Below are 26,302 nucleotides of genomic sequence, written 5' to 3' on the forward strand. Positions count from 1 at the left end.
ACACGGATATAACATAAGATACGTGGATACACGAATTTTAAAATCTTATAAGACACGAAAATACGATATATATATATAAAATATAAAATATTTTCTAGATAAATTATAATAATATTTTAATTTTTTATTGATATTAAAATATAAACTAATTTTTTAATTGCTTTTAATATTTTTTAATTATATAAAATATTTTTTTATTTTACTAAATAATAATATATATTATTTCTAAATTCATTTCAAGAATACATGTTAAGAATAAAGTTGGACACATTGACACGTAATGATATTGATGTGTGTCTAAATGTGTCTGAAGAATAATTTTTTATTTTTTATTGGACACGGCAGATACACGTGTCGGATGAATGGCTATAAGTGACGTGTCCCACTCAAAAATGAATAAAACTCAATGAACACTTTATAAATATATAGTGTTCAGATATACACAGTCACCCCACACGAGGACATGAGTTTGACCCTACTTATCTAAATAAGTAACTAACTCCTACAATATCTCCAATTAATCTATAAAGGAAATCTCAACAACCTCCCTAACAAAAAGGAGTAACCAACTCGCCATCAAAAGTAAATCTACTTTAAAAGTAGTTATTAATTTTACCTATATATATATCTTAATATTCTCAAATATTTTTCAAACTCCAATCTACATAAAAATTTATCTAAAATCCAAGGTAGACAGAATCGCGAACTAACTCGCTAAATCGAACGATTTTGCGACTCTAACTCTTCTTTCCGTTCCGATTCTAGTCTTCGTCTTGGATGACAACCATTCGTGCAGAATCGTCGAGTAAAGACGCAGATTCGGTAGAATCACGGTTCTGCTGTCGTGCAGCGTCTAGCAAAGCAAGATGAGGGCGGGAGGAGTATGGTTTCTTAGCCAATTAGTGGTGAAGAGGGAAGAAATTTTAGGTATTGTGCCGTTTTTGCCCTTCTTTAGTTCTCTAAATATGAGTTGTGGATCTTTTTGGGTTCTCTCTTAATCTCTCCTCTCTCAACGAAGTTTGTTGCTCGTTGCTATTGACGCTACTCCAATGAACGTCTCTTTCTCTCTGGTTCCACTAAGCCTTGCCGGTTCCTGCTGTGCTAGTCCTACCATCTAGTTGCTCTATTTCTATTTTTACTTTTTTCAACTATGCGTGCCTCTAGATTTTTCTTATGTTACTGTTCTTATGTTGTAAAAATCTATTATAGTAAACTTTTATTTTGTTGATATATTTATATTTATTTTCACTTACTATTTAATAAAGCATATAATATTAAGTTTATGTGCATAATTTATATATGCTGAAATTGTTTATAGTGTTCTATTCTCTTTCTACTTCTAATGTTTTGTGATAAATTGAACTGCTCATATATATATATATATATATATAATTGTTAAATTTTTTTTAATAAATATTTTAAATTTACGAGTTATATTTACGTTTCGTCTTACGATTCTACGAATTACGATTCTATACTAGTCTTTCGAGTCAAGATAAAAACTACGAGTTCACTACTTTGCTAAAATCCTTACCAACTTAAACATCATCAAAATCTTTTGTAAGTATTATCTCCCACCTTCATCAATACGTCGGACCACAATACTTCTACACCAGAAAACATCGAACACAACCACCGAAAAAAACTTAAACCTTACTTTCACACCTAAATCACAATTTTAAATAGGAAAAGTCTAAGGGATCAGCAATTTTGTTAAATTCTAGCCAGTATGTAACCAGCAAAAAAAAGTAAACTATTGAATGAAATCTCACACCAATCTCACACCATTAAAACCATCATTAATGATTATTTGATGGCTACAAATCACAAAAGTTACTAATCCTAGCATTCCTCTTTTAAATAACCCTTGAAACCATATCTATCTTAATTTTGAGTTTCTGACATCAGAAGAGTAGATTTGTTAAAATATGAGTAATCTAAACGTGGCTCCAATTGCATCCAACGAAGTTCCTTAAGGCTTATCTATGACACGAGATGCGAGTCACAATGCAATGCGTCAAAGACAACAACACCCACGTCACATATGTTCCAAGAAATTATATTTATACCATTATTTGGTATATTTTTAAATATATACCTTTTTATAATATAAAATATTTTTAATCTGCATTAATTATTTTATAAAAAAATAAAAAAATATACACATAAAATATAGAAAGAATATTGCATCTAATAATTATTTTTGTTATGTTAAGGATACTACGAAATGATAAAGGAATGAGTATTGATAGGAGGAGGTAAAATTTCAGGTCGAATTTCTCCATAAAAAAGTTCAATTTACCAATTATATATATAATCAGTTAAAATCCAAAAGAAACTTTATTTCTTCATCACTACAATGTAATACATGAAGAATATCAGCTTAATTTCAAGAATGTGAAGGAGAGTTGGAGGAGAGAAGGGGTTCTTCAAAATCAGTTGATTCAATATTATTATTATTGTTATTATTTTTTATTATGTGGATCTTCACTTCCTCTTCTGCTGGTGTTATTGGATCGATCGTCACATTATCATCATTTTCAGCTACTTCTTCAGCCTTACCCCACAGCACAATGTACAAGCCAATAATAACTCCAATTGCGCCTATCAAGCTATGAATTAATTCAACATATAAATGATGAACTTCAGTCTCATGTCATCAAATCAAATGTGTAACAAATAAATGAAGGGAACGAATATTTTTATTTTTATTTTTATTTTTATTTTAATAATGTCATTTTTTTTAAGTATGCCGAATGATATTATCAAACAATAATACTAAGATTCTAAGAAGACAATAAAAAAATCAGTTTAATTAATTTGAATTTATCTTATTTAACATTTATTAATTCTAGTGATAATTAATAAATGATAAATAAAATAATTTTAAACTATTTTTTGCTAATATTTTTTTGTTATTAAACATTTTCGATTATTAAAACAGTAAGCTAGAGAGACAATAAAAAGTCAGCCCAAACTTACTTGATTAGTATTTATTAATTTTAGCGATAATTAATGAATGATAAATAAAATAAGTTTGAGCTGTTTTTTGCTAATATTTTTTTGTTATTGAACATTTTCGATGATCAAACAGTAACGTTAGAGAGACGATAAAAAATTAACTCAAACTTACTTTATTAGCATTCATTAATTCTAGCGACAATTAATAATAAATAAAATAAGTTTGGGTTGCTTTTTGCTAATATTTTTTTGTTACTAAATATTTTTTATTATCAAACAGTAATATTACAGAGACAAAAAAAAATAAGCTCAAACTTACTTCATTAGCATTCATTAATTTCAAGAACAATTAATAAATACTAAATAAAATAAATTTTAACTGTTTTTTATTAATATCTTTTTGTTATCAAATATTTTGGTTATAAAAAATAAAAAAAGCAATATGGTACATATTTATAATGTGGGCACTTTAATAAAGACACTAAAAATGTCTTTTTTTTTAAATGTTCACACATGTCATGTTATTATTGGACATCCTTATTAAACCGGTTAATAATTTATTTTTTTATTATAAATCAGAATAAAATCGGTTTATTATAGCAACAATAATAAATCCAATTATCTGCATTATAATTATTAGATCCGATTTGATCCGATCAAATTATACCATCTAAACCGAATATCTTTAAATTTTTTGATAAAAAGACAATTATGTCTCTGACTTTTTGTTTTTCGAACATTTAAATCCCTAAAAATTTAAAAATACAATTAAATCCCTAAAAAAAATTAGATTTATTGTTATTGTTATAAAAAAATTAGTTTTATTCTAATTTGTTAAGAAATCCAAAAATAATAGTTTTTTTTTTACGCATCTTTATGAGAGCATCTCCCCTTATAATCTTTTACGTACCTTCCAGTGTATAGGGTCTCGTGAAGCATTATGGCTGCGAATATGGTGGTAATGACAGTGTACAAGGGAGTGAACATTGCAGAGAAGAGAGGACCTCTTCTTGAGATGCACCATGCTTGCACAAAGAATGATACTGCAGATCCCATAACTCCCTATATATATGATCATGATCATGATCATGAGTTAATTAGCTATATATCAGAATTAATTAACATTATTTATGATGAATTTGAAGATGATGCATTTATTATATGCATGTCTTACTGCATATACAGTGGAAGCAAATTCAAGAAGAGTGTGAAACTTCCAAGCTGCAGGGTGTGGCTCCAGGAATAGTGTGACTGCTCCTGATTGTAATGCTGCCATCAAACACATCCATGCTGATAGAGACAAGTGATTCGGGTGGCTTGCAGATGCTGGAACCTGTAATGTATTAAAGACTAGTTGAATTTAAGCATGAATTACACTCATGTTTATTATATATAGCAGAGAAAAGGTATTGGGAATCAACAATTTTTTGGCCAATAATGAATATTAAAAAGAAATATTCAATGATAAAAATAATAGAATATCTAAAACTCAAGTAGAAAGAATATTTGGGAGTGAAATACAGTAAAACTAATTTAAAGTTTAGAATTTATAATTTAGAATTTAAAAATTATAAATTAGGATTTAAAATTTAAGTTTAAGATTTAGAATTTAAGGTGAGTAGTAATAGCCCACCACAAGAACATGAAAGAGAGGATGGATGGTAATTGGTGGTGAGTGGGTGAAATTATTGTATAAAAAAAAAAAGAAAAGAATTGAATAAAAGTAAAGGAGTAGTTTAAATAAGTTTATAACTGCAAGTGAAAATCTAATCCTAAATAAATAAATCAACTCAAATCTTAAATTTAAATTTGATGGATCAAATACTATACCTGCAAAATCAGCCAAAGTGACCAGCAAAAACTGCTTCCAAAGAGAAAGAGACAACCCAGAAACCAATTGTTGTCAGGACCACCTAAACCTATGAGAAGTGAATTTGATGGTGGAAGCTTTTGTGAATTATTGAGTAGCTTTGGACCCTTCAACAATGCCATGGACACTGCTCCACTTACACACGTCACTGTCCCTACTATTTTTGCTATGCCTCTCCAGCTTCCAATATTTACTCTCTCCATTCTATTAAAAAATGTATTCATGAAGTCCTTAGATGATTTTACAAATTTGACTAAATTATTATTTAATTATTTTTAATTATCAACTTAATAAGAAAATAACTGTAAATGAGTTTTCATCAAGATAAAAACATGCATACACTCTTTCATGATACTATTTTCGTTTTAACTCTGTTTATATATGTAGATCAATATGAAGAGCATAATGGAAGGAATTAATGGGCATTGATTAGTTACCGAAGAAGAGCTGCTATAAGAAAAGTGAGAGCTGGGAGAAGATTGGCCATTGCACTTGCAACTGAAGAGGAAACCAGATATAGACCCTCATACAATAGATTCTGATTCAACGTCACACTGTATGTATTTATATATATTCCAAATACTATAACATAAATTAAACTTACACTAAGTAATCTCACATCACTACTAAACCATCATTATTAACATATACAGAAATAGAGAGAGAGAATGGAAACCACAAACCCAATTAGTGAAGCAAGGAATATGAGACAAAAACTCCTAAAACTTAAGGACCACGAGCCAGAGTTTCTCCTGCATGAAATAAAATTAGAGAACAACTGTTACAAATATAATTAGGGGTGATAATGGTTAGGGTACGACAGGTTTAGATTCCACTCTAACAAAACTCGCAAATTTAAAATTTCTATAAAGCTCAATCTTAACTTTATTAGTACCCTAAAATTCTTCATTTGATCCTACTCGCAACAAAATTAAAATTTATCAAACACAATATTTAATTATTTTATATATTTCATAAACAAACTAATAAAACAGAAAATACAAAATTAAGATCATATTAACATTAAAAACAACAAAATTATAATGAAATCCATGTTAAAATTACAAATAATATCATTATCAATTCATAAATTTCACCATACATGTATAAAACTATAAAATAAAAAAAAGAAAAGTCTAGTAGCATCAACTTTTTAAAAAGTTAGCCAACATTTAACTATCAAAAGAAAATTAAATAGTTCCACACTATTAGATTTAATCTCACACCATTAAAAACATTATTGATGTCTAATTGATAGTTACGAAACACAAAAGTTACTGACCCTAACACTCCTCAAAACAAAATATCCCCATCAACTTCATTATACATAAATTTTTAACTACATATAATAATAATATAACAGGGATACAGTACGAGTAAGTTGGATAGGTATAGGCCTAAATCCGTACATAACTTTATTCGCTTCATTCTCAACTCAATCTCACTGCGAATCAGTTGCCAACTCTACCCAGATGGATTGGGTTAGAATATGTACTCGTAGATATGACTAATATTTCCAGCTTTAGATATATTTGTACTCCCTCCTATACATTTAACCTTTTGAAAAAAAGTCATTTCATAATATGGTATCAAAACGGAACTTAAAAGTTTAGAAAAAATTCACTTAAATCCAAAAAACTAAGAAACTAAGTGATTTCATGTCATTAAAATCATCAAGTAATTAAGAAACTAAGAAAGTAATTAGAAGAATAAGAAAGAGGTAGTACCCAGAGAAATAAGCGACGGGAACAATGACAAGAGTTGCCATAAGTTGGCGGTAGACAACAAAGACCCTTGGGCTCATTCCCTCTACTAAGACAGTCCTTGTTCCAATGGCAATACCTGCATATATCACCTGTAGCAGCACCATTGCCACCACTGGCAGGTACTTATTATCTACCCTACTCCCCATCTTTTGATCTTCTTTTCCCATTCACTATGTATATATTCTTCAAGACTCGACAAAGCTATAGTTCGGTTGCACTTGTATTCCTGGTTGTATATGCATTGAAACAAGAGGCCCACATTCTATGTAGTATTATCTAATAATTAATTTATCTCATATATTTTTTTCCTTTTATTATGCATCTCAGATTCGGATCTGTCTGTGTAGCTGTAACGTGATAACTACATACTATTTTGTAGTGAAATTACATATGAGTAATCAATTATTAATTATTAATTATATTTATACATGGGAAAGATGTTAATTATTTTCCTATATTAGTCACCTTGATAACAAAAGTCTAGCACTCAATTTAGTTATATAATATTCAATCGAAACAACGAGATAACTCGCATTTTAATACAAGGTATAAACTGACCGCCGAATATGACAAAAAAAAACTGACCGCCGAAGAAAAGAACAGAAAGGTGTGAACACCTAAAATGATCTGACATTTAATAGGCTAAAGGTTTGACGCATGTATAATGAGTAATATACACATGGGAATGATGGGATAGCTCATATAGATATGATATATATAGAGAGAGTCAGCAATGCAAGCAAGCTGCACATAACATGCGGCACCCCGTAGTCAGTCATTGGATGAACAGAAACTCAACATTAATTTCATAGAGAATAAATAAGTTTACTATGATTTAAAATTTTGGATATTATTACCCTGCATGATATTATCACCACAGCTTGGAAATCCAAGGTCACTAGGAAAGGGTAAAAATTAGATCGAGTATGAGCAAAATTTCGATCCACACTAAAATCGACGAATCGAATCAGATTTAATATTTATCATTTTTAAGTTAGGATCCGATTCACATATTTGCATATCGAATCGAATATATTCACAAAACATAAAATTTTTTTAAAAAGTTATTTTTATTAAAAAATATTAATAAAAATTTTTTTTTTCATTTTTTTTAACATATTTATTCTTAAAGTATTATTAAATATATTTTTTTTAAATAATAAAAATAAAATAATATAATATATATAATAATTATTAATTATTAGTTGAAATAAATCATAAAAAAAATATTTATTTACTTATTTATTTATTTTTGCGACGGATCGGATTTGCTGATACCCTACCTCAAATCCGCGATCCTATTAGTATGCAGTCGGATTAATATCCGTAATTGTCTGATCGAATTTAGATAAATACCCCTATTTAATTGCTAGGCAATAGTAGCAATAGTACCAATAAAATCTCTCTAAGATGCACATTAAGAATTGCTTATATGAATATCAATTTCGTCATTTCCTTTTTCGAAGACTAAAGATGTTTATCTGGAGAGCCACTTTCAGAGACATCAATCCTCCAATTTTCTCTCTTATCCAAAAGGATTGTTTATTGGAGAGCCAGATTGACCAATACCGATGGTTGTACCTTTTGAAGCATTTCAAGATAAAGAGAAATTACAAAAATGCTTCTCGAACTTTTGTGGGGAGCCCTAGACCAGGTTCAAATTCACTTAGAGGTGAGAAGTACTGATCCACCATGTCTTGAGACACCTTTTCCAATGTTGGAGGATCCCACTGCATATATTTGGATATCAATTTTATATTATAGTGTTTAAAGATAAATAGGAAGAAAACCATTGATGAGATTCTTCGAAATGAATTATTTGTGTCAAAAGTCAAAACCAATGATATGCATAACACTGTTGTCTTTAACAGATGATATTATCAAAAACTTTGATAAGATCTTCAACTTGGTACCTTTGGTGCAAAGTCCTTATCCACCACACGAGACCTTATCCCCTAAAAACAATTCAAAGCAATTCACGTTAAATTAGATACAAGTAGTTTGTTTCGTCTAGAATGTGAATATTTGCAAGTAGATGACCCAATAATATTGGATCAGATAGACTCTAATATCATATTAGAATTGAGATTGAGTGAACCTAACTCAACCCCAAAACTAGCTCATAGGGCGAGGAATGTCTCACATTTATAAACCATCTAGAAACCTCATCTTTGAGTGATGTTGGATTTGTACTACTGGCAATGTTCATTACCTCACAAAAGTCACCAGAAATCTGCTTAGATGTTGCTTGTAAAGTCATATGGTACTCACGTGACAAGCACTGGTCAAGAGTCTGAAATCTACCCTCTCGTATCTGCATCAGTTATACGGTTTACATTATAGTAAGCGGCTTCTCGTATGGAAGGAAGAAAGCATAGTAATCAAGAACTCAAATGAGTTTTGACAAGAAAAAGAAACTCACTGATCTCAAGGAAACCTTCAAGCTCAATGGCGAAGCTTCTTTAAGTCTATTTAGGGTAGAAATGCACCATGCATCATTTGTTTCACTTGCCACTCTTTCCTAATGGAAATTTAAGTAATTAGATGGAAAAAAGAAACTGTGCACTGTTACCAGAAAGTTAAGCCACTCACAATAGATAGATGTTAATCAAAGATTAGCTGGTACAAATAGAGTTAACCAGATAAGAGACTACAACTAAGAGCAACACTAAAGACATTTTAGCAGCAGAAGAAATGAAATTCTAACATAAAGCTGTGCTGGAGGTACTTAAATTTAACGGTAGATGTAAAGCTCACCAAAGAATCAACAATCTCTTCCACTGTGTCATGGCAAAAGCATTTATCTACAATTTCAATCCTGAAGAAAATGAAAAGTAGAAAAATGGGCTATCTTAAACTGTGAATCAGAATATAAGAAATAAAGTTAGTAAAGAGAGCATCTAAACAGCTATGGGACTTTTTCCTTATTTTCTTGTAGGCTTCTGCTACTAACAACCATTTAGGCTCAATTTAAAAGCAAGGGAGGGGTATTTCGTGATATGTACTAATACGTTTAGTTTGTCGAAACATTGTCTGTTTCCATTTTGAATGTTTATTGACGTGAAAACAAGATATTTAAAAAAATATATATTCTTTTCACTTTTTTCCTGGACATAATCCTAAAAAGAGTATATTTTCCTCCCCTCTTGTAATTTCTGCCCATTTTTTGTATTTTCTCTTTTGCATCCCAAAATTAAAAAGAAAAAGACAACACTTAAAAGATAAGACAAACCTTTGAAGTACACTACTGCTATCTGAGTGTACAAGGTCACCATACTGTTCTAAAGTGGTTTCAATGACAGAAGGATCATCAGTAACTAATTTCCCCAGCTGTTCTTCAATTAACGGGAGCCTCTATAGAACAAAATGATAGCTTGAGCTTGAAAAGTCCATTAAATTTTGAAATAAAGCAAGCAAGCAAGCAGGGTCTAACAGAACTAAACTGCAGTTAGTGAGTAGTGTGTAGCAAGTCCACAAGTAACCATCTCTACTCCATTGAGCTTTTCCCCTGTTAGGGCCAAGTATTCGCCTACATAGTACATACAATAACAACCTATCAAACAAAGAAAGGCTAGAGAGGAATTTTATCAATCATGTTTTTAATAGATGAATAGTTCTGATCTTCTGAACCCATGAAATTCCCTTCAATAATTTTCACATAAAATAGGAGGATTATCCCATTAACCATTTTGTCCTGTGAACATGATGTCAGAAACAAGAATGAACGAGTAAGCATTGGGAATTTGAAAAATAACTTTCATATCTTAGTCACCATTCAGAACCTCAGTGATTCTATAACTTGCAAAAGTAGAAGGGGGGAAAAATTGAAAGTAATGTTTCCAAATAACAAATTTTAACAACTAGGACGTATCTAAATGTCCAAACTTGCAAATTAGATATACACATAATCATACCTAAGTGACCAGGTAAATGTGAAAGGTAGAAAGATGCTCCAGCATCAGGGTGAAATCCAATAAGAACTTCAGGGGTAGCAAAAATCTGAAAAATAGGGATATGTTATAATCATTATATTTTGGTTAATTCAACGTGATGAATTCTGTTGAAGATTTGTAGAGAATCAATATTCATAGACCCAATGTGTGCCTGTAACTTATGAACCCGTGTGCTGCTTAATTAGTTTTGTCAGGCGTTTAAGGTATCTTGAATTACTTAGATGACCAAACCCCCAATGATAAAGTGATAAAGTGGGGAAGTAACTACCATTGAATTTGTAATTTCCATCTTATGTGAACCTCATTATCTTAATTTAAAAGTAAGAGTAAAGAGACAAATAAATCTATGAGGATTTACACTTTGAACAGATTAATCCCTAAAAAATGGTACCAATAAAGTCTTAAGAATAGCAGATATATATACACTACCTTCAAATTAGCCCCTATGATTAAGGTAGAAGGTCTTAATTTGAACTAACTTGTCCACGTCTGTTATTTTGGAAGACTTCATTGGTTTTTTTTTCTTTAAGGACTAATTTGTCCGAAATGTAAATTCTAAAATGTTTATTTGTCACTTTAATCTAAGAGTAATTAGACACTTATTTTCTCACTCTACCAACCTCCTGATGCTTGATCCATACATATACATGAAGAAATCCATAAATACTATCTCACATTTCATGAAATGCTAGAGAATGAGCAAGAAAGTTTGTTATGTTACATTACATACAGTTTTGTCGGTTGCAACTCGAAAAGTGCCGGGGATTGAAATTCCAGCTCCACCACCCATGGTAATGCCATTCAGAAGAGCGATCTGCACGAAGATCACAGCTTACAGTTGAATATAAAGGAACTGAATCACGAGAAGAGGCAATGCATGTGATGAAAGAAAGAATCGAAAAGTAGTACTCACATGTGGCTTCATATATGTACCTATGACGTAAATAAAACGATATATTGTTCGGAAGAATTCCTTGCAGGCTTCCATGTTGGCTGCGTGAATGGGAAGGGAATAAGAATGATATGAAAAAGAAAAAGGAAAGTAAAATGATTGAGATGAGTTGGACCTCTGTTGATGAAATGGTAAATGGCGACAATATCACCGCCAGCTGCAAATGCCCGACCACTGCCCTTCATAACAAAATTGAGAACAAGAGTGTCTAAGAAGCTAAACAATACAAGCTTTAATTAGTTAGTTAGTTAGTTAGTTAGTTACCTTGATGGTGACAAAGCCAACGTCGGGGTTATCTTCCCAAGCTCGGTAAAGTTTGGTGAGGGTAGCCACCTGAGTTGAGTCAGTCAGCGAGACAAACCACAAATAATGATTAATTAAACAGAAATTATCAAATAATAATAATACCATGGAGGTGTTGAGGGCGTTGAGAGCAGTGGGTCTGTTGAGAATTGCCATTCTCGAGTAACCGTTTCCTTCAACAACCACAACTTCCTCGTTCGAAGAAGAACACAGGGTTCGGCTTTGGCATCTGTATCTGTATCTGTATGCGATTGGATTAAACCTTGTTAGGAGCGATCTTGCGCGTTGCATTATTGCTGCTTCTTCACTCTTCACCTCACCTGCTTCCCTCACTCACTCTCGCGTCTTCTACCTCTGGTTAACTTATTATTATTGGATTCGATCGGAGTCGTATCCGGCTATCCGCCTATCCGGTAAATGCATAAACCCGCTCATGTATTAACCATGGGCTCCGCTCTTGGCATAACAGGCCCACTTAACTACCACCCAAATACATTCTTTTTCACATTTTTGCAAATTCTTTTAATTTTTTCCTCAATTCATTTTATAAAATGTAATTTTATATCATACAAAATTTGGATTTTTTATTTAAATAAATATTTTATTTACTGAAATAAATAATTATAAAAATTATTACAGAAATACGTTTCCAACCTTATCCTATTTACAATGTAAACGAGATAAGGCTAGTTCGCGTGACACATGTATATCTCGTTTAACGTTTATAGTGTAAACGAGATACGTGCAAGCTTATCTCTTACACTGTAAACGAGATACGTGTTAAATTAATATGTTTACAGTGTAAATGAGATACAGTAAGACAAATTTTCAACTACTATAAAAGAATGTGCAACCCTTGGCATTCTCCATATACATTTCATATCTTTTTCTTCCCTGTTTATCTTCTAAAAAGCAGGCAAAAATATACAGTAGTAGCGGATATGTGGTTGTCTGTATATACCCCAATTGTCGTATGAGAAACAGCGACAATAAGGTGATATTTGAGTGTGAGAATCCGTTACTATTGCGCACTCGGCGCGTAAGTTCGTTGTTCGAGTTGAAGAGTTTTGATATTAAACAACTTTGGTGGCACAACGAGAAGAGAGATCGGAAGGATGGAGTATAGGTTGCTAGCACCGATGGGTAAAGAAATTTTTCGGTTTCGACTATTTCGACTCCAAGGCTACGAGCATGTGCAACTCATGTTTGACATCCATAGGAGAATCATGGCGGAACAAATGATGGAGCTTTTCGCCGAGGTTGGTGATGTTGGCAGTGGTAATTATGTACACTTGATATTTGTGCAGGATGACCCACCTCTTGCACCACCACCGATTCATGTTGCCAATCTGGTGAAAGACATTGAGGTAGGTGACGAAGCCTCCAACGAAGAGTACGTTGCGGATAGCAACGATAAAGATTCCTTTAAAGATGATGATGAGGACGAGTTTGTACTGGAGACGCCGGCCGAGACAGCAGTGCGCTATGTTTTGCCTCCCTCCCACTCGATTCCGGCGGTATCAGATGTACCAAATCACTATCATACATTGGATCTGAATGTCATGCATGAGAAATTTCCATTTTCCAACACCGGAGAAGAGGATTACAACCTAGACGGTGGGGTAGAGTTTCGGATTAGCCACAGATTCAAATGCCGAGATGCAGTAATGCAGAGTGTGAAGATTATAGTATTCGCAGAAGTGTTGAGTACCGAGTGACGAATCGGACCGATTAAAGTACCATGTGCATTGCTGTCAAGCTGCAAATGGATGTCTATGAAGTCTCTGTGTTACCCTCCCACTGATAGCTACTGGATGGCCCAGCATCATGCTATCCAGGTAGTGAGGTGTCCCAGACGGCCCGATGCTGCTGACCTCCTGAACCAGATGGATCACGTGGTGCGGGAGGTAGAGGAGGTGGAGGTGGTGGCAGTGGGGTGAATCATCGCCGCCTGCTAGGATGTCTCCATGATCCTCATGTTTGTCAAACTCCCGCTCCTCGTCCGACTCCATATCCAATCGCTCCTGGCGAGGCCTGACCCTCTCCTGCCTAGCAGACCACCGGGTGTCCTCCCTGGCCTCCCTCGTGCGCCTACGTTGATCAGGGACGTCCCGGGGAAGGTGGAGAACGTCCCTTGGCAGGCTGGCAGTAGGTAAATCGGCTAGCCTCGGATTATCGAGTACGTTCTGGAGATCCTGTGGCCCTCTGTAAAATGTGTCGTCCAGCCGGCATACCACTCATCAAGTCTGTCATGCCTCCACACATCCTCGCCCCGTCTTGTGGATGTCAGGAACTTGTCGACGTTGACCAAGGCACCAGGCACCGGCTGCTCTCCATTGAACTGGTGCTTCACCCGGTCAACTTGGTGAAACTCGACGATGTTGAAGAAGACGAGGGGGATGACTGACATCCATGTCCCCCACTCTGCCTCCTCGACAAATCACAGCAGGCATAGAGCCTACAGAGCAAGGTCATTGTACGGTGTCCAGACAAACTGAAACAACAGTTATGGAATAAATAAATATTTGATATCCCAAAAGGTAAATAATGTTTCAAATCACAAAATTCAATAAGTACATACTTTATTTAATTTATTTAAATGACAAATGCTATATAAATGATTAAATTAAAAATTAGGTTTTCAATCGTAGTGCTAACCTCGTCCCAACATAACTGGTCTATCGCTAGACCCATCATAGAACCCTCGCCTCATGTCGGTCTCTGCTCTGCTGCATCAACCCTATCAACCTGACACCATTTACAAGAATAACACAAGTTCATGTTACGGAATGTCATAACGAGTGACAAATTCAAACCATAAGCAAGACCCTAAACAAGTGTTACCTCGTAACTATATGATACATGAAAAGTTGTCGGTCAGGTGGACACCACTATAAAAATCTCTGGTATATCCAAGACATCAACAGCAGAGTGCAACCGGTGATGTTTGTTGTGTCTCGGTGTGCTGCAGAGCACAGCGAGTAGTATGTCCATGCAAGCACCGCCGATCCCCAAGACAACTCACGGTATCGCTGAAAGTCCTGAAGTAGTGGCAGCCATCGTAGATGGACCAAGTTGTTCGACTTATCCGTCATTAGGTATTCTCGAACAGTAACAAGATATAACACTTCGTATACTGTCGGAGTGTCTCCGGGTCGTTCGCCTGTGGCATCTAGCGGACATGGTCACATAGCCATGTAAGCTTCAACGAGAACGACTCCTTCCTCTGCATCCCTGCTGTGAAACCACTGAAGCCTGACACCGAGCAGCTGCTCCACCAACTCCCACGTCTCCATGCTGTGCCACTTGTAGAAGTCACGGAAGCACCCCCAACTGGCTCTCCATGTGCGCGTAATCCCAAGTGGTACGCCACGTCCTGCAAGGTGACAGTGGCTTCACCCCACGGTAGATGGAACGTGTGGGACTTCGGATGTCATCGCTCCACGAATGTCGTGATCAAAGAGTTGTTGAATACAAAATCTCTGAGAGGCACCATGTCGCCAAATCCAGCCTCCCTCAGATACGGGACGATGGCGTCGGGTGGTGGAAGTGTGTGACTCACTCATCGGGGCAAGAGTAGACGAGGCCTCTGACAAAAAAAAAAAAGAATATTTCACGATTATTATAAATTAAAAATTTTTATAGGTTCATCAACATATCAAACTTTTTTACTATTCTATACACTTGCTTAACAGAATTTTATACGTATGTACTAACTGAATTTGTGTCGACACGACATTTTCTATTAATATACACTTACTTAACTAATACAAATTTTCTCAATATGTTACGTGAAATTAAAATATTCAATAAAATAATTAATAATCTAACTATCAAACTTGGATAGTTAGTAACTAAATTAATAAATGTGCGACCAATAAACTAACGTCAACGGTTGGAAAATATCTACCACAACATTTAAACTCTAAATTAATAATTATGTACTTAACAACTTAATTACCAAAAAATGATAACCACATTTCGAGAATTATTAATTACTATCAGTGACATGTTTATAATGACACAAATTGTATTCTAACTCAGTCACAAAAAAAAAAATTGTATTCTAACTCTTGGCAAGTACCCTAACCATGGCTATACATATGTGGATTACATAAAATTCAAGATAATAAAACTAACCGCAAAGTCGGCTGCCACAGCGTAGTATCATGTCGCGTTCAGCTTGTCGATGTCCCGATCACGTGCATCTGTGCGCGCCATCTTCGTCTTACTCGATAATATAGTTAGAAAGGAGTAGAAAAGAGGAGAAAGTGGTCTAAAAGTTCAAACTGGGCCCAGAACCTCGCTGTAAACGATATCTATATATAGGCGTCCCCCAACCTTATCTCGTTTACTGTGTAAACGAGATAAGCTTGCACATATCTCGCTTGCACTGTAAACAAGATATACACGTGTCACACGTACTAATCTTATCTCATTTACAATGTAAACGAGATAAGACTGGAGGATGTATTTATGTAATAATTTTTATAATTATTTATTTCAATTAATAAAATATTTATTTAATTTATTTAAATAAAAAAATCCTACAAAATTTAAGTATGACAAAAAATACGTATAAATAAATTTCATATAATATAAAAGTAGATGCAGCTAATTTCATGTGAACCTGAGAATCATTAAATAATTTAACAGATTTGACTAAATTATCATATAATATTCTGAGCTATTAACTTTACATCAAGTTAACTTAACTGCACGTGGATTTTACCAATATAAAATAATATTTTATAAAATCAATTATGAAAAGATACAGAAAATATATTTCTTTGCAAGTATGCTTGTTTCATAAATTTTAATTTGTAATGCATTATTGTATTTTTTTTGTCCTTATTGCATTATTTTATTTATTTAATTTTTTTTTTGTCATTATTGCATTATTATATTGTTGAACTTACTATCTCTTGTAGCTTTGGAACTTGGTCGACCTATTGTATCAGATCCATCTGGTTTAACTTTTTTTTTTATTAGATCGGATATGAATCTTAAAAATAGAGTGGCTAAAATATTAAGATGGGCTCAAAACTTACCAAACTTCACCCGATTTATATAAACACTGATTTTTTTTACGAACTTTGTTATGATTTGCTAATTTTATTATATAAATATATTTTTATTAAGAATTTAACTAATATGTAATTTTAGAATAAATATTAAAATTATTAATTAAAAAATTTATTATAAAAAATTATAAGTTTAATTTTTAAAACAATTATTATATATTTATTAAAATAAGATATTTAAAAATTTTTATTAATAAAAATTTTAATATGTATTTAGGATACATATTAACTAAACCTTTTTGTTGAATATAATTAGTTTAGTTAAGTGATAGTTTGTGTATTAAACTCTATATATAATTCACTTATATAAACTCAAGTAGTACAAAATAATACACATCAATTCAGTTTTAATTATGCTCGATCGCTTTACTTTAAATTGTTTTCTCTGAGATAGATTTCTTAAATCTTGATTAGAGGTGGCAAACAAACTTAAATCTCTCAAATCGACTCGCATAACTCGCCAATAAATTAAAAAATTGAGACCGTCAAATAATAATTAAATTAAAAGACATCAATATGAACAACTTAAACAATATTAACAACCACCAATCAAATAAAAATACACTACATCTTAATTTAATGCTATTAATTAAATTTAAGATTAATTTACTTTTTTAATCCTATTAATTCATATTGTTCACATATTATTAAAAAATGTTGTTAATTACCTATACTTTTGTTTATTTAATTAAAAAAAGCTCGTAGCAACGGTTAAGCGATTAACAACTTGAATAATAATAAGGAAAAGTCTAGGGGTCAGCAGTTTTGTTGAATTTTGGCCAGCATGTAGCCAGCAGAAAAAGGTGAGTCATTGGATGAAATCTCACACCAATCTCACACCATTAGATCATCATTGATGACTATTTGATGGCTACCAATCACAAAAGTTACTGCCCCTAGCATTGCTCTAATAATAATTTGTATTTTGGAAAGCAAGTGCAGAAAAAGAAAATGAAACGAACCATTTTTTTTCTAAATTAATAAACATCAACTCATCATCAGAGAGCCAAACAAGTGAAGGTACCAAAAGATAGAATAAAATAGGTAGAATTCACTTGCAATTGTTTTCATCTGTTAATTTCACATGAACACACGCACACACGAGTTTTCACTGATAAAATAACCACTCAAACACCAATATCAGAGTGTACTAAAACTGATGAGTTATTATATTCTTCTACGATGAAACGTCATCAGTTGAGACATGACTTAGCCAATTCTTTCTCCTCAATGAGCTCTTGGGCAGTTTTATCCATCTTTTCCCTTGAGAATGCATCGATCTCTAGCCCTGAATTATTGCCAATGTGTCAAAGAAAAGGAGCATGATAAATATGAATATAAAATATGATAATAATAATAATGTGCCTACCCTGTACGATGCTCCATTCTCCTTTCTCACATGTAACCGGAAAAGAGTAAATTAGACCAGGTTGAATATCGTATGAGCCATCGGAATATACTCCCATTGAAACCCAGGATCCCTTGGGAGTACCAAGAACCCAGTCACGTATATGATCACAAGCAGAGCTTGCTGCGGACAGTGCACTAGAGAGCTTCCTAGCTTTGATGATGGCAGCCCCTCGCTGCTGAACGGTGGCAATGAAGTCGTTGTTCAGCCATTCATCGTCGCCGACAACTTCCCTCACAGGCTTCTCCTGAACGGTGGCATGGTTCACATCCGGATACTGGGTGGAGGAATGGTTGCCCCAAATTATGACATTCTTGACATCGGTGATATGAACCTGAAAACTTATTTTATTAAAATAACGTCTTTTATATGATTAATACAACTAATTCAGTTACGGTTGTTTTCACAGTGAACTGCACCTAAGTTTTCACCTTTAAATTATCTAATAATTTTTATCTAACAGTTTCACATAATAACAAATTCATCTTAAGATAAGAACCTTCGTCCTCTCAGAGATCTGAGCGAGGGCTCTATTGTGGTCAAGCCTAGTAAGGCAAGTGATGTTCTTGTCAGGAATGGACGGAGCGAACTCCTTGAGTATGAGAGCGTTGGTGTTGGCCGGATTGGCCACCACCAGCACCTTGCAATCGGCGGCGGCGTGCTTCTCAAGCGCGGACGCCTGCGCCTTGTATATGGACACATTCTTGGACATGACGTCTTTTCTTTCCATCCCTTCTTTTCTCGGGAATCCACCAAGCATGACCGCAATGTTGACCCCCTTGCATGCCTCTGCCACGTCGGTGGAAGCCACAATCCCTCTTAGAAGCGGCAGCGCCGCGTCCATCAGCTCCATCTTCACTCCTTTCAATGCCTCCGCTGCTGGCTCAATGTCAAGCATGTGAAGAATCACCGGCTGATTTGGCCCTAGCATTGCCCCTCTTGCTATCATTGCTACCAGCGCATACCCTATTTGCCCTATTTTTTCATTCATACATACATACATATATGGTTAATCATTTTATAACTCAAATATAATATACATAACAAAAAAAAAGTCTAGAGTTATCAACTTTTAACTAACATGTTTAATTTATTTATTAATAAATATATAATGACTAATTTAATAAGTGATTTTTTCGTGTACATAGCATTTTTAATAAAACGCAGATATATATAAAGCTGATTAAGGGCATTAAGTAATGAATTAAATCATGCCATGCCTGCAGCACCCGTGACCAATACTGTAACTGGTTCCTTCTCTTGATGGAGAAGACCACACATGTATCGAATCATCTTCCAAAACAAAGAAACACAAATCAAAACAAGAAGAATTTTTTGAGCGATTGTGTTGTTGATAATCTCCCATATCTTGTTTTGGATGAGTGTTTGGTCCACATTCACAATCTCCCAAAGAGGAATTTCCATGGTCAAGTTATTCACACGACCAAGACAAATTAAACAATCTACTTCATTAATATATATAAGATCAATTTCAAAAGAATCAATGAAGTGCAAACTTGTTCACTAAGGAAATCATCATATACCAAAACTATTTCCTCACGGAATGCATGCGGGAGAAAGAGAATCAATGGCCTTATACAAAAAGTAACGAATAATTAAACATTATAAACAATAAACTATACTACAATTAAATTAGTATGTATTTTTATATGAAGTGAAGAAGCAAATTGAAATGAATTACCAGCGGCGCCGGTGACAAGAACTCTAAGTGGGTCCACCATTGTAACGAAAATACTTGTTCTGAGGAAGCTCACTCACTAGTGTTAGTGATGTAATATGAAAATGAGAAAAATAATTTGGGTACGTAAACAAGTAAAAATGAGGGAGAGATAGGAGGGGTTAAGAATAAGAATGAATGACGGTAATTGCGGGTATTGATTAGACAGCACTACTAAGACGGTTGCTGGAAAGTGTCACCAACCAACAATACCAAAGAAAAAGTCTCATGATTTCCTTCCACGTGATCTTATATTCGATTCGCAATGCTTTTAGTTCGGAGTTAACTCCTACATTCGCTAACACTAACTTTATTTTTAAGAAAATGTTCGGTAATAAAATAAAATTAGCTAAAAATAGTTCAAAATTTTTTATTAATTTTTTTAATTATAATACATATTTATTGTTTGGTGAAAATTTATATAAAATTAATTTTATATGAAATTAATATTTAATAATTATTAGATAATTTAATAAATTTAATAAAATTATTTTCTAACAAATCTTAACAATTAATTTTACATAAAAATAACTGTACGTGAGTTTCACTTCATTGTTCTTTTTTTTACGCTCTTCATCTAATTTTTTCACCTTGACAAATATGAATAATTGACACAACTAGAAAATTGATTAATACAGACAGATTTACAGACAGATTTAGTCTTTATTACAGACGAATTTTTGGTTACCGACGAAATTATCGACGGATTTTGTCCCTCTGTAAAAGCCCCGTCGGAAATTATTTACCGACGGATTTTTTTCCGTCGGAAAATTACAGACGGATTTTTACCAGTTACCGACGGATTTTTCCTCTGTAAATTTTCTATCCATTTCCCAAAGGCGACGAACTTTCCGACGGATTTTCCGTCTGTAATTACAGACGGATTTTTCGACGGATTTTTCGTCTGTAATTACAGACGGATTTTTCGACGGATTTTTCGTCAGTAATTACAGACAGATTTTTCGACGGATTTTTCATCTGTAATTTGAACCTTGGAAAATCATCTCACACTATGATTACAGATAGAAAATCCGTCTGTAAATCCGTCGGCAAAGTAAAATATAAATTTTTTAAAATTTTTCCATTGTAAAATGAATACTTTAGGTTTATTTTTTAAATTTCTTCCATCAAACACACTGTAAATTGAAAAAAAAGAGGCCAAAAATCATATAAATAAACATAATATTCATTACATGATACCTATAAAATTAGATGTTATTTTTCAACATCATTGGCCAATATCTCACTATCTCAATAAAAAGATACCCAAAAAAATAAACCATTAACAGAACTATAACTATTTACATTACTCATTGACACTACTAGTTCCTTCATTTTCAACAATTTAAACAAACAAGATTTTATATTGATCCTATTCCTTTGCATGATGGTGACTTGCTCAGAGCCATTGACAAATACACCTCCTGGATCTCCTTGTGGTTGTGTGTAGCCACTTCAAGTTAAACTCCACATCAGCATTGCAATATACAAGTTCTTCCCTTTGGTTTTCAAGCTAGCTGAGGAAATTGCAGCCAGTCTTTTGTTGAGTCGCAACCAGGTTCGCATTGTTGGAGCTAATGCAGCAAATCATCAACTAAAGAAAACCACTGTTCTCTTAAATTTGGTGCCTCAAGGAGTTAAGTTTGATGATACAACAGCATTCTTGATATACAAGAAATTCTGGCACAAAGAAATTCTCACTGATGCTTCCCTTTTTGGCACAAGAAATTCTGGCACAAAGAAAATCTAATGGCTTATTCAACCAAAAAAAGAATATATTTCAAGGTACCTAATTACTTTCATGGCTTATAAGGCAACTCGCGAAATCTTAAAAACCAGATCCTTGTGACATTGATTAATGGAAATACTGAGATAATATTCTATATATTCTATTTATTTTAATCAGCAAAGGGAAGAAAACACAGTTCGTATTGACACATCTCTCTTCTTTATTTATAGAGTTTGCTGATATAGAAGCTGTCACAAAGCAGAGTTTCAAAAATTCATCCTTCTAAATGGTCTTCACACACACATCACAACTATACTAATATTTGGCAACTGAATTTGCCTTTCAATTGAAGCGCGCAATATAGATTTACCTCAACAAGGACCTTTGCCTTCTTTGACTTTAGCTTGGACAAAATAGCTTCATCTACTAAGAAATTGCCTTCTCAATCATCTCTGCTCCAATAAATTCTGTGATTCCAACAGTAGCAGCCATGTTTGATGTTTCTTCTCTGCTTTGCTTGCTTGGTTTCTTCAATTTCATCTTTCTTAGAAGTTAGAACCCTGGTTTCATTCAAAACAGTAGAATTCATCTAATGTTCACATGGCATTTGTTAATGAGACTATGTGATATTATAAGTCAGAAGAAGAATGAGGGAACTAGCCTAGATAGTTGTTATTTTAAGAAAAGAAAAGAAAAGAAAACACTTTATTATATGATAGTTGTTATTTTAAGAACTTGTGTTTGTTTTAAGTTTAAACTTGGCCAAATGATACCTTTCTCTGGTTATTTATCTTGATTGCTGCTTTCTCAAGCTCCTTGCTGCGATGTCCTCTAATATTCTTTTATATACATACAGATTCATCCTTACATAATTTTCAAACTACAGTTGTCCAGTGATCATATTAAATAGAAACTTGTTCCTTACCAAAGCATAAGTCTTTCCCTGGCACCTCTTAACCTCCTCCTCTCAAAATCTAGATCCCGCATTGCGGCATTTATCTCAAGCTCAAGAATAGAAACTTTAGCCCATGCTTCTTCTCAAGCTGCCTGCTAACAACAGCAACAAATATTTTCAGTTTCACATAAAGAAACTTCACCACCAAAAGAAGAGAAGTAAGAGCTAAAAAAAATAAATAACAGATAGAATAGAATAAGGGGGATATTGAATTAGAAAGCTAAAGCAACTTATTAATTAGAATTTATCAGTCTAGCAACATATAAATAAGATACTGTCATACTCTGAAGTCACATAGAAATAAGTCATTAACAGTAACAGCAATCAGTGAAAAGCAGACATCATTTAGACAAACACCTTTATACAAAAACATTCTTGGAACATGAAATTTCGATATCTACCTTTTCACTCTCAAGCTCTTTGCTTAATCTTCTTGTTTCCTCTTCAAGTTCTTCTATTTTCTGCTCCATGAATTTACATTTTCGTTCAGCGAAATAGTAAACAAGTCCAAAATATGAAAAGGGGACATAATACACACACAAAACCATATGATTACCTTTGTTTGATTTGCAGTGGTCAGCTTCTCCTCATGCAATTCAGTTTCCAACTGGCGAACCTTATTATCAGACACAACCATCTTTATTTATGAAATACACAAGTTGTCGCCCATTGTAGGTTAAACATAAGCAGAACCATACCAGTTTGGACCTCAAGGTTTCAACTAGCAAACACCTTTCTCTCTCTGACTCCTACAACATACAGAAAGAATGACAGCTTATAAGCTTCAAAAGTAAAGGGAGTACAGTTTCTTACTACTTTAGCGACAAAACCTTCAAACCTGAAGCTTATTTATTGTTTCATGTAGTTCTCTTTCTCTTCTTAAGGCAGCATCAGTGTGTCGTCTTAATTCCTCTTGAGCCTCAGACTGGGCTCTAAAAACAGCAGCCTTTAGATCAGTTGTGGCCTTTTCCCGCTCTTTTCGCTGAGTCTGCTTGTCATCTAATTGTTCCTTGAGTTCAGCTATATTTACTTTCTGACTGCATGCAGAGGAGCAAGTGAGAGGGACTCAATTATCAAACATACAGCTAGCGTAACTAGGGTGGGGGCAAAAGGTTTAATAACAAAAATTCAATTCTTGTAAAAGTTTCCCTGATTCAAAGCAATTGACTTCCTAACTTATTATTGATGTTCAAATTTTGAACAACTTCACTCCTATGACACTTGCATCAACATTAAACACTAAAGAAGTGAAGAACTCAACAATCAAGAATTATTATATAGATCATACCTACTTATTATAGCATATGCTTCAGCATATGACTGCATAGAAGCACTCAGCCTTTCATTGAGGTCTTCAATGGCATGTTTCTGTTGAGCAGTTACTCTTTTACCATCGCCTAGTTCCTTGTTGTAATTCTTTTAATTGATCAAGTAACATTTTCGATTAGCAGCTGCATTATCTGGCATGGGGGAGGACAAAAGATACAAAATATTTTTTGAGGGAACCAAAAAACCTGAAATCCCATTTATTAAAGAAAAACGAAAATTCTGATTTCTGATAACTGGAAAGCATTCATACCGTGCTGAGGAAGAGCAGCAAACGATATAATATCACCATGGCAGACTTTGACAGCAGGACCATTCTTTTTTATAGAATCAACCATTCAATCAAATCAAATCAAAATAAAGAGGAGTAATCAATAGTTACAGGAAAATGCAGTCTCATTATACGACCTTAGGACAATGTATAATAGAATTTGAATGAAAGAAAGAAAATAGTAGAATTAAAATAGTAAAATAGGACATCTCTTAAGAAAGTAACATACCTAGGATACCATATACATAAATATCTTTGGAGCGATGATTAACAGACAAGCTTCTTAACATGGAAAGTAACCCAAGCTTAACACCCTAGACCATATCTCACAACTCAAAATACAAAGAAAGGAAAACAGATACAACCATAAAAGTGACAAAAACAGTGAAACAGAAATTAGTTATATATTAAACCTATTGTGAAATAAGCATATTCAGTTACAAACCTTTATCAGTGGGACAAGGGGAATTTGAATGGATGTTGGATAGCAACCAGGATTAGCAACTAAGCGTGCATTCCTTATTTCCTCCCTTAAAATCTCTGTTAATCCATATATAGCTTCTTTCTGGATACAGAAAATTAGATAAATTTAGTATTAAGAATAAAACAATGGCAACGGGTGACTGTAAGGAAATTCATTTTAAGTTTTGACACTATAGTACTAAAACAAATAATAAAAACATAATTCCCAGAATTTAACAGAAATCAAGATCGAAAAGTTAAATTCCTAATGACTAAATGCCACTAAATGCAGTGGATATAAGCATCATTAGTGGTTCCACAGTTTGAAATGAAAGGCAATTTAACAGTTTCAAAATGAGAATTTTGCCATTGAAATGTACTACCTGCAACTCCAGTGCCCTGTGTGGTTGGCCATACCACTCTTCATACTCAGATATATCACGTAAACGAAAATCCTACACAATCTCAGTTACAATTCTAATATATGCTAAACTTCATTTATATTCTAAAGAACAAGAAATTATAGTTTGGTTGGGGAAGAGAACTGTTATTTAGAACATACTGCTGAAAGGTCAACAATCTTCAAATGATTGGGAATGCCTCTAATTATTTCCTGCAAGAAAAAGCAAGAGAAAAAACAGGGATATAGACAGGGCTAGGGATAGGGATAATGAAATCAAAATAGAATCACAATGGAAGGGGTTAGGGATATGGACAAGAAGGAGGCGGAGGCCTACCTGAACTAACGGCGACGAGAAGAGATGATGACAAACCTCTGGCGACGAGAGAAGAAGCAGCGACGAGAGCGGCGCGGAAGGAGCTCATAAGACAAGAGCACGGTGGAGAGAGCTCATATGACGATGGCATCGAAGGGAGAAAACGCGATGATGGCGACGGAGGGAGCTCGTGCGACGCGAGCCGCGGCGGCGGCGACAGCGGAAAACGTCACATCTTCAAGGGAGAGAGAAGGCAGGGAGTAATTCAAGGAAAACGTGAAAAAGTGAAATAAAGCATTGGGAGTTTCGAGAACCTAACTCCTTATTCTAATATTTCAGATGGAAAAGTTTAAATTACAGACAGATTTTTTGTCTGTAATAATTTAATAAAATGTAGCATTTTATCTATTTAATTACAGACGGATTTTCCGTCTGTAACTATTTTCCACGGAAAAAAAATTAATTTTACCGACAAAATTATCGACGGATTTTGTTTTCCGTCTGTAATTTATGCTAATCTATTTTTTTGATTTTCCGACAAAAAATCCCTCTGAAATTCCCTCTGTATTTCCGTAGGATAAAATCCGTCGGAAATATCCGTCTGTAATAACTAGTTTTCTAGTAGTGTGAATAAGATATGATATTAACTGCATTAATACTTTAATAGTAATAATAAAAAATATACTAATAATATTCAAATTATTTTACCAACTATTACAAATATATTATCTACTATTAGTAATTCTACTAAATTTGAAGGTTTTTTTTTCTGTTACAAATATATTATCTATAATTTTATACTCATAAC

The 26,302-nt window shown here is 33.6% G+C and overlaps 4 protein-coding genes across 5 annotated transcripts; all 4 read right to left on the reverse strand.

The window, feature by feature from the left end:
- Positions 1-2,251: 2,251 nt before the first annotated feature.
- Positions 2,252-6,993, reverse strand: UMAMIT34 (nodulin MtN21 /EamA-like transporter family protein). The gene is made up of 7 exons (XM_016327270.3): positions 6,559-6,993; positions 5,515-5,583; positions 5,269-5,385; positions 4,792-5,035; positions 4,136-4,294; positions 3,872-4,023; positions 2,252-2,612 (listed from the first exon to the last, which is right to left on the reverse strand). Exons 1-7 carry the CDS (start codon positions 6,762-6,764, stop codon positions 2,390-2,392), a joined length of 1,170 nt encoding a protein of 389 aa, XP_016182756.1. The 5' UTR covers positions 6,765-6,993; the 3' UTR covers positions 2,252-2,389.
- A 925-nt stretch (positions 6,994-7,918) lies between these two features.
- LOC107624812 (ATP-dependent caseinolytic (Clp) protease/crotonase family protein) lies at positions 7,919-12,251 on the reverse strand. Its single transcript, XM_016327272.3, has 13 exons — positions 11,911-12,251; positions 11,767-11,835; positions 11,618-11,681; positions 11,464-11,543; positions 11,281-11,364; positions 10,512-10,596; positions 10,041-10,126; positions 9,830-9,951; positions 9,355-9,415; positions 9,020-9,118; positions 8,810-8,911; positions 8,511-8,552; positions 7,919-8,327 (listed from the first exon to the last, which is right to left on the reverse strand). Exons 1-13 carry the CDS (start codon positions 12,094-12,096, stop codon positions 8,208-8,210), a joined length of 1,200 nt encoding a protein of 399 aa, XP_016182758.1. The 5' UTR covers positions 12,097-12,251; the 3' UTR covers positions 7,919-8,207.
- A 5,583-nt stretch (positions 12,252-17,834) lies between these two features.
- On the reverse strand, positions 17,835-20,181 carry LOC107624813 (malate dehydrogenase, cytoplasmic). 2 transcript variants are annotated; one of them, XM_016327274.3, is made up of 4 exons: positions 20,000-20,181; positions 18,797-19,272; positions 18,259-18,631; positions 17,835-18,177 (listed from the first exon to the last, which is right to left on the reverse strand). In XM_016327274.3, the coding sequence occupies exons 1-4, from the start codon at positions 20,037-20,039 to the stop codon at positions 18,083-18,085; spliced, it is 984 nt and encodes a 327-aa protein (XP_016182760.1). In that variant the 5' UTR covers positions 20,040-20,181; the 3' UTR covers positions 17,835-18,082. The 2 variants fall into 2 exon arrangements, with proteins under 2 accessions (XP_016182760.1, XP_016182759.1); XM_016327273.3 differs by lacking the exon at positions 20,000-20,181 and adding an exon at positions 19,518-19,743.
- Positions 20,182-22,759: 2,578 nt separating this feature from the next.
- LOC107624814 (uncharacterized) lies at positions 22,760-24,045 on the reverse strand. The gene is made up of 7 exons (XM_088505619.1): positions 24,008-24,045; positions 23,558-23,756; positions 23,418-23,468; positions 23,276-23,356; positions 23,121-23,180; positions 22,995-23,003; positions 22,760-22,855 (listed from the first exon to the last, which is right to left on the reverse strand). The coding sequence occupies exons 1-7, from the start codon at positions 24,043-24,045 to the stop codon at positions 22,760-22,762; spliced, it is 534 nt and encodes a 177-aa protein (XP_088361745.1).
- Between the last annotated feature and the right edge of the window lie 2,257 nt (positions 24,046-26,302).

Source organism: Arachis ipaensis, chromosome B2 (assembly GCF_059453495.1).
Source record: "Arachis ipaensis isolate K30076 ecotype BB chromosome B2, ASM5945349v1, whole genome shotgun sequence".
Taxonomy (NCBI): Eukaryota; Viridiplantae; Streptophyta; class Magnoliopsida; order Fabales; family Fabaceae; genus Arachis; species Arachis ipaensis.

Coding starts and splice junctions, on each gene's coding strand:
- LOC107624814 (XM_088505619.1), bottom strand. CDS start 24,045: ATGCAGTCATATGCTGAAGCATATGCTATAATAAGTAG. Junction 23,757..24,007: donor GCATATGCTATAATAAGTAG/GTATGATCTATA, acceptor CTCTGCATGCAG/TCAGAAAGTAAATATAGCTG. Junction 23,181..23,275: donor CCACTGCAAATCAAACAAAG/GTAATCATATGG, acceptor TTCATGGAGCAG/AAAATAGAAGAACTTGAAGA.
- LOC107624813 (XM_016327273.3), bottom strand. CDS start 19,722: ATGGAAATTCCTCTTTGGGAGATTGTGAATGTGGACCAAACACTCATC. Junction 19,273..19,517: donor ATTGGTCACGGGTGCTGCAG/GCATGGCATGAT, acceptor ATGAAAAAATAG/GGCAAATAGGGTATGCGCTG. Junction 18,178..18,258: donor AGAATGGAGCATCGTACAGG/GTAGGCACATTA, acceptor GCAATAATTCAG/GGCTAGAGATCGATGCATTC.
- UMAMIT34 (XM_016327270.3), bottom strand. CDS start 6,764: ATGGGAAAAGAAGATCAAAAGATGGGGAGTAGGGTAGATAATAAGTAC. Junction 4,295..4,791: donor CACTTTGGCTGATTTTGCAG/GTATAGTATTTG, acceptor AATACATTACAG/GTTCCAGCATCTGCAAGCCA. Junction 2,613..3,871: donor GAGACCCTATACACTGGAAG/GTACGTAAAAGA, acceptor ATTAATTCATAG/CTTGATAGGCGCAATTGGAG.
- LOC107624812 (XM_016327272.3), bottom strand. CDS start 12,096: ATGCAACGCGCAAGATCGCTCCTAACAAGGTTTAATCCAATCGCATAC. Junction 11,682..11,766: donor TTGGCTTTGTCACCATCAAG/GTAACTAACTAA, acceptor TTTGTTATGAAG/GGCAGTGGTCGGGCATTTGC. Junction 11,365..11,463: donor GTACATATATGAAGCCACAT/GTGAGTACTACT, acceptor ATCTTCGTGCAG/ATCGCTCTTCTGAATGGCAT.